General features: G+C 51.6%; 6 protein-coding genes across 6 annotated transcripts, besides 1 other annotated feature; 3 read left to right on the top strand and 3 right to left on the bottom strand.

Moving 5' to 3' along the window:
* Positions 1 to 13,722: part of a sequence feature (contig 1.78 659..353456(-1)) that runs on past both edges of the window.
* ANIA_04531 (alpha/beta fold hydrolase) lies at positions 245 to 2,427 on the top strand (the record flags this gene model as incomplete). Its single annotated transcript, XM_050611703.1, has 3 exons — positions 245 to 946; positions 1,373 to 1,838; positions 1,885 to 2,427. The coding sequence occupies 3 exons, from the start codon at positions 245 to 247 to the stop codon at positions 2,247 to 2,249; spliced, it is 1,533 nt and encodes a 510-aa protein (XP_050467699.1). The 3' UTR covers positions 2,250 to 2,427.
* Positions 2,672 to 3,809, top strand: ANIA_04532 (intradiol ring-cleavage dioxygenase; the record flags this gene model as incomplete). The annotated part of the gene is made up of 3 exons (XM_657044.2): positions 2,672 to 2,919; positions 3,000 to 3,438; positions 3,533 to 3,809. The coding sequence occupies 3 exons, from the start codon at positions 2,672 to 2,674 to the stop codon at positions 3,731 to 3,733; spliced, it is 888 nt and encodes a 295-aa protein (XP_662136.1). The 3' UTR covers positions 3,734 to 3,809.
* On the bottom strand, positions 3,990 to 5,362 carry ANIA_10567 (tRNA 2'-phosphotransferase). Its single transcript, XM_050611702.1, has 2 exons — positions 4,980 to 5,362; positions 3,990 to 4,880 (listed from the first exon to the last, which is right to left on the bottom strand). The coding sequence occupies exons 1-2, from the start codon at positions 5,178 to 5,180 to the stop codon at positions 4,029 to 4,031; spliced, it is 1,053 nt and encodes a 350-aa protein (XP_050467698.1). The 5' UTR covers positions 5,181 to 5,362; the 3' UTR covers positions 3,990 to 4,028.
* Positions 5,538 to 8,595, bottom strand: ANIA_10564 (uncharacterized protein; the record flags this gene model as incomplete). Its single annotated transcript, XM_050611701.1, has 4 exons — positions 5,538 to 6,820; positions 6,879 to 6,971; positions 7,019 to 7,993; positions 8,043 to 8,595. 4 exons carry the CDS (start codon positions 8,593 to 8,595, stop codon positions 5,538 to 5,540), a joined length of 2,904 nt encoding a protein of 967 aa, XP_050467697.1.
* On the top strand, positions 9,064 to 10,056 carry ANIA_04534 (protein efg1; the record flags this gene model as incomplete). The annotated part of the gene is made up of 2 exons (XM_657046.1): positions 9,064 to 9,361; positions 9,452 to 10,056. The coding sequence occupies 2 exons, from the start codon at positions 9,064 to 9,066 to the stop codon at positions 10,054 to 10,056; spliced, it is 903 nt and encodes a 300-aa protein (XP_662138.1).
* On the bottom strand, positions 10,221 to 12,968 carry ANIA_04535 (F-box domain protein; the record flags this gene model as incomplete). The annotated part of the gene is made up of 1 exon (XM_657047.2): positions 10,221 to 12,968. The coding sequence occupies one exon, from the start codon at positions 12,966 to 12,968 to the stop codon at positions 10,797 to 10,799; it is 2,172 nt and encodes a 723-aa protein (XP_662139.1). The 3' UTR covers positions 10,221 to 10,796.

The following is a 13,722-nucleotide window of genomic DNA, read 5'->3' as shown; positions in this document are numbered from 1 at the left end:
TTGTTGCTTAGACAATGGTTCAAGCTAAAAGCCGGCCGCCTAAGGGCGGGTCACGTGGTTTCAAGATAAGAGCACTCTTCACAGCTATTAGCAGCGAATGTTTCCAGGCAACCGCAAGGCAGGCCCATATTGTTAGAAGCGTCATTCACTGTCGTTAGACTGTCTCTACTAATCCTCATACTCGATGTCTACCTTCTCTATTGCACCGTTTAGCTTTCAGTTCGCCGTTCTCCCAACGTGACAAATGGCCGATCGACCACGAGTCATCCTTGAGAAGTCCCGCACCGTCCGCCGTCGGTACCAACGTAGCAACAAACGGTTTCAGTTCACGGCATCTCAGATAGCCCGGATCGAGCGAGAAGAAGAGCGTGAAATCCAAGCACAGAAGCTCCGGGAAAAGGAGAAGCGACGCATACAGTTAAAGAAGAAGAAGGCAGAGAAGGAAGCAAAAGCCCGCGAGGAACGAATTCGCCGTGGTATTCCGGACCCTAATGCTCCTGCTGTACCTGCGAGTCAGCCATTGTTGTTCAACTTCATCAAGAGAACGCCATCTGTTCAGCCGGAAAGCGAAAGCCCTGAGGAGCAGACTAGGGCCGATCCTGAGAGTCATATTGAGACCGACACGGCCACCGAATCTGAGAATGACGATTTGAGCTTCGAGGATGAAGAGTTTGACAATATTCTGATTGCTCTAGATGGGGCAGACCATCCGACACCGGTTGAGAAGGCAGATGGCTCCGGCGCGAAAAATAATGGGAACGATGAGGACGAGTTCTCCGACTGCTCCGCTTTCTATGATGAAGATCTCTTCAAAGCGACCGAAATTGTTGATCAGGTGTCAGTTGCGACGGTCTTGAGCACAGATTCCTTCGAAGACGATACTGCCATCCTTTTGGAGAAGTTCGTGCCCGATTTCGATCCAGGATCCAGCTTCGACCAGGAGCTGGTTCAACTGGATGCGACCTGATCATCAGGAATACCTGCTTACATATACAATTATAGAGGAGCTGTATCATCCCCAAGTGAGCTATGCGATAATGCTCAGTACTGCACGTTTTCCGATCCGATCGAGGAGTGCGGGTAGCCTTCGGATAGCGTACCCCTCTTCGGCTTGGACAATCTATTAGCAAGCCTCATATTTTCAACCACCCGATTGTGTGGCCGGCCTATGTGGGTTATAGCAGTGAGACTAGCAAGGTCTGCGATGAAGCTGCTCGGAATCCCGATGCAATATGGCTGTTCTAGTTTATGAAATTCCGAAGAATAGCTGTGAGATGAGCATGACGTCGGTGACTCGGTGTCTAATCTTAGCGGCATCCAGTGCTCTGCTCCAAAACTTCATCCCCCCGTAACTCTCATCTCGATATCCCAGATCCTAACAGATATTCAACCCAGCCCGAATAAGATGCCATTCGTCTCAATCAATAACCATCAACTACATTACGCCGACTCCCATCCAAACGGAGCTCCCGCCAACGGCCTTACCTTCTTTTTTATCCATGGCCTAGGCTCATCGCAAAACTATTACTTTCCGCTCCTCCCGCACTTGACCCCTCAGCATCGCTGCATCACTGCCGATACCTATGGCTCCGGTCGCTCTACATACACAGGCCAGTCTGTCTCTATCGCATCCATAGCCGATGATGTGATCGGGGTACTAGATGCGCTGAACATTCCACAAGCTGTTGTGGTCGGTCACTCTATGGGTGGGCTAGTTGTCACGCTTCTGGGATCTGAACATGCAGATCGCGTGAAGGGTATTGTAGCGATTGGGCCAACTCACCCTTCCGAGACTCTAACATCGGTGATGCGAAAGCGCAGTGCAACCGCGGCCGAGGGCAAGTCATCTACAATCGAGCTGAGAATAATTGCTAATGTTACCAGGTGGCATGGAGTCTCTAGCGAACAGCATTCCCTACCAAGCTACTGGCTCGGCAGCTTCCCCGCTCGCTAGCTCCTTCATCCGGGAACTCGTCCTTGGACAGAATCCGAAGGGTTATGCGGCTCTATGTCAGGCCATCGCCAACGCTCCTACTATTGACTACTCGGCTATCAATATACCGTTTCTATTAATTGCGGGGGACGAAGATAAGTCGGCTAGTCTGGAGGGGTGTCAGTATATTTTTGATCGCGTGTCAAGTGCGAACAAGAAGATGGAAGTGTTGCCGCAGGTCGGACACTGGCATTGTATCGAGGCGCCGGACACTGTTGGAAGGGCGATTGCAGCCTTCGTTAAGACGAGCTTCTAAAGTAATCTAATGGCGCATACCTTAAGCTTAATTCTTTCTGCAAGTGTACTCTTGGGCTTTGCTGTGCAGCATAGTAGGACCGGCGGATAATAGCATGCGTTGATTGGCCGAAGCTCCTATCCGATCCGCAGTCATCGGATCGCTCCGATCTCTCCCCCTCAACATCGGAAGGGAACATCTTGCTTCGTCCCCTCTATCAATCATACGATCGGCGAGCTTCCGACTAGAACCGCAGGTAATGCGGGGTCTCTTTTTCAGGATGAGGAGTCTGGGGGCCCGAATTCCACTATTTTTCATTGGCAGGCGTTTCTATACCCGTCTATATAAGATCACTTGGACAATTCCCATGGACGGACTCTCTCATTTTTCCCATTCATCCCTAGTTTACCGTCGTACAAACAAACCTCTCTGAAATCAACAAAATGGCCTCGCACCGCTTCGATCCCAAATTCACAGACAATGTTGTCAATGCCATGGGCGAGAATGTCAACCCGCGGTTTCGACAACTTATGGCCTCGCTGATCCGGCACGTACACGATTTCGCCCGCGAGAACGAACTCACCGTCGACGAGTGGATGGCCGGAGTACAACTCATGAACTGGGCCGGCCAGATGAGCAACGCAAAGCGGAACGAGGGGCAGTTGGTTTGTGATGTAATTGGGCTTGAGTCGTATGTCAAACCTCCACTTACCTTCCAGGGATACCTTGTACAAGACCAGAAGGGACAAGCGTTAATGGGAACATGGATAGCCTCGTCGATGAGATAACCTTCAAACTAGCCGACGAAGCCACCGACGCACCCACAGCAACCGCAATTTTAGGGCCATTCTTTCGTGCCGACACCCCCTTCCGCTCAAACGGCGAGAGCATCGTCAAGACAGCACCGAAGGACGGTAAGGGCGAGATGGCCTACATGGCAGGCCAAGTGTTGGACTTTGTCACCAAGAAGCCGCTTGTTGGCGCGGTGGTGGAGGTGTGGCAGGCTTCTACGAATGGACTGTATGAGCAGCAGGATCCCGATCAGGAGGAATTTAACCTGCGTGGGAAATTCAGGACGGATGAAAATGGGCGATACTCGTTCTATTGTTTGCGGCCAACGCCGTATCCCGTACCGGATGATGGGCCCGCAGGAAAGCTGTTGAAGTTGATGGATAGGCATCCGTTCCGGCCGGCTCATATTCATATCATTGTATGTTTTATCCTCTCCTTAACTCTTCGTTTGAGGATGCACAGCGTGGCATGGCTCTTCATGTTATGTATCAACTAATGTTTTTGTTGTACAGGCAACACACGACGGGTACAAGCCTCTCACGACGCAGATTTTCGATCGAAAGGACCCCTACCTGACGAATGACTCGGTGTTTGCCGTAAAGGACTCGTTGATTGTCGATTTTGTTGAGCGCAAAGGTGACCCTCAAGCTGGGCTTGAGCTGAAATATGATGTCAAATTAGTTCCCGATGGGATGAAGTCTAACGGCGCTTGAACTGGGTTGTGTTTACTTTGTATATAATTTTGGTCTACTATTGTCTGTGATACCTGAAATTGAGTCATTGCACGGCTTCTGTGTACCTATTGAATACTACATATGGATTTATTGCTGAGACGTGATGGTAGGATGCAATCGCCATGAGTGAAAGGCGTAGCAGACAGACGCCGAATCTTAGCCCTAACTGTGACACTGTCATCGCTTTGTTGCTCTACCGTCGAAATAGTTGGCTAAATCGGTATTACATTGCTCACTGCGAAGCATCTATTTAAATACAGCTTAGCAAGTTCTGCTATTCGCCGCCTCCCCTTCTTTTCGGATTCCCCTTCTTCGTCAGTTCCTCCGGTAAGCTCTGAATTACCTTGCCACCCTCCCAAATCTTGCCCAGTCCCTTCCTTCGTTCAACAACAACATCAAAATACTCCACAGGTATTACACCCTTTTCTGTGCCTGTGCCTGTAGCCACATTTACCTCCATACCTTCCGAAAGGATAACCCCATTCTCGCTCCTCCAAAACGGGCACCCACCCGCCAACGCCCTCCGAATGTCAATGTAGATCAGCACCGCTGCGTCCGCACGCATGCCAGATATAACCATTCCATGCGATCCTGCTCCAGAACCTGACTTCTCGTCTCCTTCTTCCCCTCTAGAAACGGAAGAATCAATCGCACTCAGAACATCCTGCACCGCAGGGCCCGTAGCAAAATGCGCATGATTCCTTCCCATGCACTTAACCCCCCCAGATTCCAGAATTAACGGCCATGTAGAATGGTATGTTCCATGGACAACGGTCTCGGGCAGTTTATCGGGATTATCCAGTGTGAGTCTTTCTAGTAGGCCTGATTCTGCTTCGACAGTTTTGATGCTGTGGCCTTGTGTTGCGCGGATAAGATAGTGTGCGGGTGTTTGGTCGGTCTTGGAAGCCGCCAGGGCTGCCGTTGTCGCTGTTGCTGTTCCTGTTGATGTTGCTGTTATAGGTTCGTCTTGAGCGGATGCCGGTTCTTCGACCTTTGTTGGCAATGTATCGGTTTGTTCGGAGGGAGGTTGATATAGCAACGCAAACCGCTTCTTATCCGACGTCTCGACGGCACTTATGATTTCTGGGAAGGTGACCTTGAGCGATTTCAGCTTTCGCCATGCGAGCTGTAAACATCTCGTTAGCTGGCATGCCCAAATACCTTCCTATTCCATCCGCTCCTATCTCATTATGTTTTGACTTCTTGAGCGTGAATCCAGACATACCACATCCGCTACATTCGCATACCCCTGCGAATCGATCTTGAGACCCTCGCGCTCCGCGGCGTGTCGGAGGAGTAAGCTCAGAGCTTTGGAGACCGTGACTTCGCGGCTGGGCGGTTTGCGCTCTCGCCCTCGACCTCCTTTTCCTCCTCCTTTCCCTCCTCCTTCTTTCCTCTTTTCCGCGGATGGACCCGAGTTCGGCATTATGGGTGGTTGTGGTGGGCGTAGTGTGTGCAGGGGTTGTGCGGGGTTAAAATTATCTCGGAGAACTCGTCGCGGAAGATGGAGGAGGTGATGGGAGAAGATGCGGTTCAGGTTAAGCTTAATTTTGAAGATTTCTAGGGTCGCGAGCAAGGGCTGATGGAAATCCAGGAGCTTTGCGGGTGAGTCAGTGGTGATTCATTCTGCGGCTGATAATATTTTTTGTCAACCTTGCAGAGTCACGATCTTGGACGATGACTCTTTGGGTAAGCCGAAGTGTGACGTCGACCAACCAAGTTGTTTCTGCAGACTTGCAACGCTTGAAAAGTAGATTTTCTTCAAACTGCTATATATAGGGTATTATCGATCGCAAATACAACTACACTCCGCAACCGGACAAACATTATGCTTGTCAAACCACTCCCGCGCATGGTGCGCATGGAAGCCATGATTACAATTGATACAAAAAACAATAAACCGCCGCATGAACTCCGCTTCAGATAGCTTGCGCTGATCCGTTGCCGTCGCAGTCTCCGCCGCCACACAAGCCTTGGACATCGGGTCCGGAGAACCTAACCAAAGCGTGCATACGCCGCACCGCGGCATATGGCGCCCGCAGCGTGGGCAAATCGTACCAGACATGGCGGCCGAACCCAGCGGATTTCCTGGAGTCGCATGTACGACTTCCCCGCTAGTTGAAGGGGAAAGTTGGGAGGAGGCGTCGTGCTGAGTTAGGGGTCGCGTACAGTAGTTGCATGTCAGGCTGACTTGTTGACGCGGCGGCTCGACGAGGCGGCGACCATCCCAAGTGGCGGCGAATTTGCGAGAGCCGACGTCGAAGCGGGCGCGTTCGAGCTGAAGTTTCCAGGAGTTGATTTGCCAGCGGTAGGTTTCGCGCCAGGTCTCGAAGCGGTGTTTGTTTGCGGGAGTGTTGACCAAGCGTGGTACTGTGTGGCTCATGGCGAGGACCGGTGTTTGGACGTCATTGAATTTGTTGATGTATGATTGGAAGAGTTCCATGGCGGAATGGCCGAGGCCGGTGAGGACTATGCCCTCGATGTTACCCTGTTGAATGGCACGTTTTGTGGTTTCGGTTAGGTATGTTGTGAGGTCGTCATCTGGAAGCCAGCGCAGAGCGACTTCGACGCGGTATTTTAGTGGGAGTGTAGTCTCTTGGATGACAGAGCGCCAGTCGCCCTTGCTGACGAAGGCAATAATTGCCCGAGCGTAAGGATCAGTAAGCTCCTTCGCAATCTCGGCGCAAGTCTCTTCCCAGTCAGGATCTGGCTTTTCTTTCGCAGCACCGGCAATGGCCATTGCGAGGAGTTTATGAGCCTGTGTAGGAGTATGACTTCGCAGCGCGAGATACGCAAGCTTTGGCTCGCCTTGGAAGACGGCCAGAGCAGCCGCCTTTGTATGCTGACTTTCGGCGGACAATGTCTTGACCAACTCCTCGAGCTCACGACGTGACTGGGCTGCGCCGCATATCCGCAGACCAAGCCGCCTCTGCTCAGGGTAACGAGAGTGTAAACTCTCACTCGAAGGAAGGTTCAGCTTCTCCTGAACCAAATCCACGATCGTATCATTGATATCCGGGTAATGAGCAGCACTGGGGCCCAGCCATCGTGCTTCAAGGCTGACCCCTACGGAAGTTAGCCCAGTCACCGCACTGTCTTAGCGGACGTGAAGAATGTAACCTACCTAAATCTCCCGTCCAGACATCGAACACGCCCAAATAATTCAGATCCAAGTGGTTCATGATCATGGAATCGTCCGCAGAGTAGGATCGTGCACCTGACTCGTTAGTGTAGAACTTCGTATCTCAGCAAGCTAGTACTCACGCTCAATCCAATCCCAGAAATCCTGCAATGAGGGGTCATCGGCCAGAATCTGCTTGTTCCGCATTCCATTGAACAAATACCCTTCTTTGCACCGCAGCCTATTCACCGTCAAGAGAGTCAACGCTTCTTCAGCAGTTAGAGGACTACCTAGAGTGCCAACCGACAGCATGCGCTCCCGGTTCTCTCGACTGGAAAGAGGTTGTTCGGGGTTCTCTCGCAAACCACGGGTTTCAGCTTGCTCCTCTTGCCTCTCCAGAGCGTTGTCCCGTAGACTCTTTGCAATTTGCGCGATGCTTGAGCCTTCAGTCCCCAGCGGATAGATCGCCTTGAAATCGCGATGCTCATCGAAACGCCCACAAATCAACGTTCCCTGTGAAGATAGTCGCACTGGAGGTGGTGGTGGCTTGACGGTAATAATTTTGACCTGATCATCAGCGGACAGCGTTAAAACGCTAGGCTCATTGGAGCTGCTCATGTTGAGGAAGTCAAATGAAACTACTCGTTGAGACACCTCGTATCCACGCGATGGGTGGTCATAAGGGCTAAAGACATCGCGAACGGACTTGGTATAGATCTGCTCTGGATAGTTGCTAACGGAGTTTTGGCCGAGTGTCCTATCAATCGGCGAGCGGTATTCTTCAACCACATACTCTTTGACAATATTGTACGTTTTCAGATGGCCGTTGCTCGAAAGGACACCCAAGCAGCCCCGTTTCGTCCTCGAAAACCGGAGACTCCAGATAGCCGATTTGGGCGCAATCACGTTCTTAAACTCGAGGGCTGGCTCCATTTGGCCCGTCTCCAAACCCGGAGTGGCAGCCGCAGAAAGACGAGCACCGACCCGCCGGTCCCAAACACAGACAGTGGAATCATGGGACGTCAATCCAGACGCAATATAGTTCTCATCAAGCCAATCAATAGCCAGATTATGCACGCACCTCGTCGGAAACTGCAGCGACGGAAGCCCCGGGCCCTCTACAGTATTTAGCCTCGCAACCCGTACAGGGGGAAAAGCAAAACATACCTCGTAAATCATAAATTCTCACAAACTGCCCCTTGACTCCCGTGACCAGGGTATCAGGCTGATCCCTAAAGAACTTCACACTCGTGATTGGTTCGGAACTCGCCAGCTTCCTCAATGGCTCAACATGCCCCTTCGCCCCCTTCATCGCCAACCGCTGGTTCACATCCCAAACGTTCAAGCAAAAGTCGTTCCGCACTCGATCCAGCCCCGCAGCCAACAGTCCGTGGGTGCTGAACGCAATCGCATTGCAGTATCTCTGATGTCGCACAGGGAAAGAGAACGATTCCTGCGAGTCATCGCCCTCACGCATGCGCAGGATCGTCGCATCGCCGGATGATTGCCCTACTGCGACTAGGGTCTCGTCCACGGGGGACCAGTCGAAGGCTCGAAAGGCGGGGACTTTGGTATGTGTGGAGAGGACCGAGTGCGAGAGGATACTGTTGGTAAAGGAGGTGACTTTGCATAGACGGAACACTTTGCCTGCGACGTCGACGGAGAGGAAGCGCTGTTCAGCAGGCGTGGAGGAGGGGGACCAGCGGATTGCTCTGTCCATTGTGCTTTTGCGTTATAACCCTCAATCCGGTTATTCTTTAGTACTCTCTATTGCGAGTCGGCGCTCAACGGAATAAAAACCGGCGAAATATTGTGTCTGATCCATTCGTTGTTTATCCCATGAATCTGGGCGTGATCAAGCAGCGACGGGCATGTTGCTGTGCGATTCAACTGAGGCGCGGTGTGGCACACCGTAAGATAATTATAGGCCCTGTTTTGAGCGACTCGCAATGAAGTCCCCAGTAGTTGTCGACCGCACGACTTCAAGCAAGTCGACCTCAATGACAGCCTGATAGCGATACTCCCATCGGCCTCGAACCCGATCTCCGCTCCGCCCGCACTCCAACCTTCGGCCCGATAATCTTCCAGCACTTTTTCTCAGTCATTATTATTTCTGCCAAACGATTCTATACAGTAAACGCTTCGCACCTATTAAGCCAAACCCAGCCTCGATTTAGACAACCGCAAAATGCCAAAAGACTTCAAACCACCCCGAACTCCCCGCAAAACACCTTACCCAGACCGACCTCACAAATCGAAATCAAAGTCTCAACCAGACCGCGAAGAAAAGCAACATCCCTCCGTTAATGAGCTCAAGCGCCGCATCCGCGACGTCAAGCGTCTCCTCGCGAAACCTGACTTGTCCGCCGATAAGCGTGTTATTCAGGAGCGGGCGCTGGCCGGGTATGAGAAGGAATTGGCGGATGAGGAGAGGCGGCGTGAGAGGTCGCGGATGATTAAGAAATATCATTTCGTCAGATTTTTGGGTATGCTTCCCAGCTCATGTCTAAAATATCTTGACTTATTCATTGTTTGCGCTGGGTGGAGTTGGTACTAACATGTTCTGTGCCGTACAGACCGCAAAACAGCAACGAAGGAAGTCAAGAGACTCACCAGGAAAAGAGACGAGCTAGCCAAGAATAGTGACATCGATGAAGCAACGAAGCAGAAGAAGCTAGAGCAACTGAATGTGCGACTGCATACGGCAAACGTGAATCTCAATTACACTATCTACTACCCGCTGACGGAAAAGTATATCTCGATTTATGCGGAGAAAAAGAAGAAGAACGAAGGTCAGAATGAGGATGAAGATGTGCAGATGGAGGGGGGGCCAACCCAGGAGGAGGAGATTGTGACCGCTGCTACCACGGCCCAGAAGAAAGCCATGCTGCAAACTGTCGAGAAATGCATGCAAGATGGAACGCTTGATCTGCTTCGGGAAGGCAAATTGAATTTAAACGCTGACAGCGTAACTGAAGGTGGAACGAAGACGGAGACAAAGTCGAAACCAAAATCGAAACCATCGTCGAAGGATACCGGCGTTAAGACAGTCGGTGGCAAGGAAAATGCGAAACCAAGGACCAAGACGTCCGATAGCAAGAGAGGGAAGAGCGCGAAACACACCGCTCCAGCGCCAGCTGAGAGCGATAGCGAAAGCGATGGTGGGTTCTTCGAGATCTAGATTCTCTGCATCTATTCGCTTAATCTCGCTTCGCCTCGCATCGCATCTCAGGAGTCCATTTATCCATTCGCCTATTCATATCTCAGCATTACCTTGCACATCTGCAACTGAAACGTGATTTACTGTTCAAGGGATACCCAAATGAATTACTCGTCATACCCATACTATGAGAACCATTCTTCGTCTAGCTATGTAGTTAAGTTACGCAGTAACTCCCAACAGCAAAATCACATGCATGTGGGCTGAAAATGCAAGATCCCCGATATAGCCTAAGAAGGAAAAGGCCGGCTAATAGGCTAACAGTAGGAAATTCGATGGTGCGAGACGCGGCCCAGTAGTATTTGAAATCAGACTTGAGCTTCACCAACCATTCTAGACAGGATATGACATGATATGACACAACATAGTTGGAAGGTGGATAGGTAGAGCATGGCCAATGACAATGACCGCCCGGACATGGCGATTACCTCAAGAGCTCGGATAGGATGTGTGAAGGAAGGTGTCGGTATTGGCATTGAACTAGGGTTTGTGTGTTCGTTGCAATGCTGTGTCGCAGAACATTTTTGTCAGTCCATGACGTGAAATGACATGAATGAGCAGGGTAGGCAGCCTCAGCAAGACCATGACCAGCACAGCATCGAGACTGCCCAGCATCCGACCAATGTAAACGGGTTACTAAACCATCGGCCACCGAACCGGAGCTGGTTTAGTACCATGAACTCTTGCGCAGTAAAGGCAGCTTACATGACCACACAGCTCCCGCCGCTGCGTGCTCGTCGTCTGCCCCCCAGCAATCCGAAATACGGCTCTTCCTCGTCATCCTCGTTATAGATGCGTTCTGCCTCACGCGCTCTCCGCCGTCGTCTTCTCGCGCCAGCACCACCAAGACCTGCTTCTTCGGTAGCAACCATGTAATCGAACCACTTCTTCTCAAGACGGTTGGCGGCCGCTAGGTCGCCGCGCAGAACGCGCTTGGTATGTTCCTCCACGGTCGCTTGCCAGCCATAGAAGCACTTCAGCTGGATGATGTGGTTCGGATAAACGGTGGGTGGGGGCGGTGGTGTGATCGAAGACGAGATCATTGGCTTTAAGGGTTCGGATGCTGATCCAGAAGTTTTGCTAGAGTTTAGAGCTTGGTTGATGACGGATACCGCTTCAGGAACTGGGACTTTATATTGACGCGGAATATAGGCGTTTCCCGCTAAGATATCCCTTACGCCGACCCAGGTTACGTTTGGGCAGTCAAAGGCAACAATGCGCAGGCCAATCTGAGGAAGGGTTTCGTCATAGCCTCGCTTGCGAACGCGGTAGCTGGCTTCCGATAACGTCAAGTCCGAGATGCGAGTGTTGTCCATCTCGACGAATCGAAGTGACGGGCAGCTTTTCATCACCTGGAGCATTCCTGGGTCACTCAAAGATTCGCAGGAGCTGATGTTAATGTGTTCGATGAAGGGAGCACATGGAGATTTTGCAAGCTCAAGAAGCGTCCTGTTGCTGAGGTGCTCCAGCTCCTCGAGCTCCAGATGGGTGAGATGTGGCACTGTCTGGATAACGGGCACAATGGAATTATCGGTCAGCTCAGGGCAACCCGAGAGCTGGAGCCCTACAAGATGGGGAACGTTATGCGCAAGAGTCTTCACACCGTCGTCCGTAAGCTCAGAACACTGGTGGAGATCTAAGTGCTTAAGCCGTCGAGGCGGAACGATAGCGCGCTCTTCCAGTATGTCTATTTCCGGGTCGATGCCGTGCATAAGTACTTTCAAACTCTCATCGGTGATATCCGTCCGGCTAATGTCCAGACGCTCCAGTGTATTCCGCTTGAATAGCTCCGAGGAAAGTTCCACTTCGTCGAACCCAAGGATTTCGCTGGCCAGAAGATCTGCCAATATAGGGCAAGCCTTTACAACTCGTTTTAGGCCTGTGGCAGTAACGTTCGTGCACCACGAGACATTTAGAGTCCGTAGCTGGTGACATGACTTCGCTATGATTTTCATCGTTGCATTCGTCACACTGTCTAGGCCCGCCAGGTTGACGTACTGCAGTCGCTGGTTCCGCCCAATAAAAGAGTGGACAGGATATTTGTCCATACGGCTTCCTTCCAAAGAGAAATTCACGACATTCCGACACACGGCCGTGATCTCATCGATTTCGTTCTCCCACCTCTCTCGCAACTGGACACATCCCCGAAGGTTCAAATCTTTTATGAAAGGACCACCAGACATAATGAGCTTCATGAGCGCGTCGCATGATATGTCGCTGTAGTAGTCCGTGGTGTCAATTACAGTCCACAGCTGCCCATCATAGCACATTCTGTGCCACCATTTGCAAACCGTCGAGCAGCGAATAATCTCTTTTGGAGTGAGATAGCTGAATATCAGCATCCCGAGCTCATTAGGCATCTTGCCCCAGAAATCGAACTGCTTTGGCTTTGCAATGAGAGCAGTGTCTTCAAGCACAGCACCCCGAGATCCAGGCCTCATTTCAGTGGGCAGCGCAATTTTTTTAGGCTGCGGCCCGTTGATGGTGTCCGCGACAAACCGAATACGCGCATTGCCTTCCTGATCATCTGCCGCATGCGATCCAGTGGGCCCCGGGGTTGTAGGACGGATGTTCAAACCACCGTAGAGCTGTGTTGCGCTTCCATTGCTCGAGCAGGGAGCATACGCTGACTGAGAGAGCGAGACACAGGACAACGAAGCCCCATTCTGACGGTAGGTGGTGGACGCCGATCGAGATCGATTGCGCCGGGTCAACGACGGACTGGAGGAAAAGCGCTGGAGACCCTGCAGGAGCCTATGTCGCCCTTTCACTTTCTGGGCCTGCTGGAGTGGGATTTGGTCTGCCGATGAGCTTGGGCTCGCTGAAGTGGGAGCCTCAGGGAAAGGCACGATCTCAGGGTCTACTGTCGCCATTGTTGGCGGGGTAGACAAGTAGGATAAAGAGCAAGACGCGGTAAATGAACGAGTAGTTTATAGCCCCCAAACCCAGACACAAACAAAAGATTTCGAGAACGCAGTCAGTGATACCGCGGGAACCCGCAAGCACACAGTCTTCAGAAAGTGGTCATCCTCGATATCCGCAATCAGCAGCTGATATGGCGCCAAACCCCGGCCACCAACATTGATTGAAACAGAAGGGGAGATAAGAAAATGAGTGGATGTATGGATGAGCAGGAATGTCGACAAAGACGAGAGCACAGACAAGAAGACAAGAGCGAAAATGGCGTGAGGTTTGGGGTCAGGAGGAGCAAAATTCCGGTCAAGCGACAGGGTCGAGACGGTCAACGGTTGGAGGACAGGCAAGAGGTGGTGTTCGCACTTGAACCATGGGACTTGCCGCGTAACCAGGAGTAGATAAGAGCTGACAGTCGGCCAGCAAGGCCAACGCAAGGAATACTCGGCAAGAGCGAAAGCTAGATATTGAGGTCAATGAGGACGGCGCTCACAAAAAAAGAATAGCAGGCAACAGTAGAGAATAACCAAGAAGAGTGTAGAGGAAAGCGGTTGGGCCCGGGATCGGGAGACGTGGATGTGTAAGGCAGGTGGGTTACTGTAAGTGGAGGGGAAGGCCTCAAAGCAAGACAGTCTGAGCCCACTCGGTCAGGCGATGTGGAACAGAGGTGTCAGATCAGTCCAAACCATCTCTAACTGATTGTTGGAATGTTGC

The sequence above is a fragment of the Aspergillus nidulans genome, chromosome III (assembly GCF_000011425.1).
Source record: "Aspergillus nidulans FGSC A4 chromosome III".
Classification (NCBI taxonomy): Eukaryota; Fungi; Ascomycota; class Eurotiomycetes; order Eurotiales; family Aspergillaceae; genus Aspergillus; species Aspergillus nidulans.
The sequence above is the reverse complement of the archived record's forward strand: the minus strand, read 5'-3'. Positions and strand labels throughout refer to the sequence as shown.

Coding starts and splice junctions, on each gene's coding strand:
- ANIA_10567 (XM_050611702.1), bottom strand. CDS start 5,180: ATGCCGAACTCGGGTCCATCCGCGGAAAAGAGGAAAGAAGGAGGAGGG. Junction 4,881..4,979: donor ATGCGAATGTAGCGGATGTG/GTATGTCTGGAT, acceptor AGATGTTTACAG/CTCGCATGGCGAAAGCTGAA.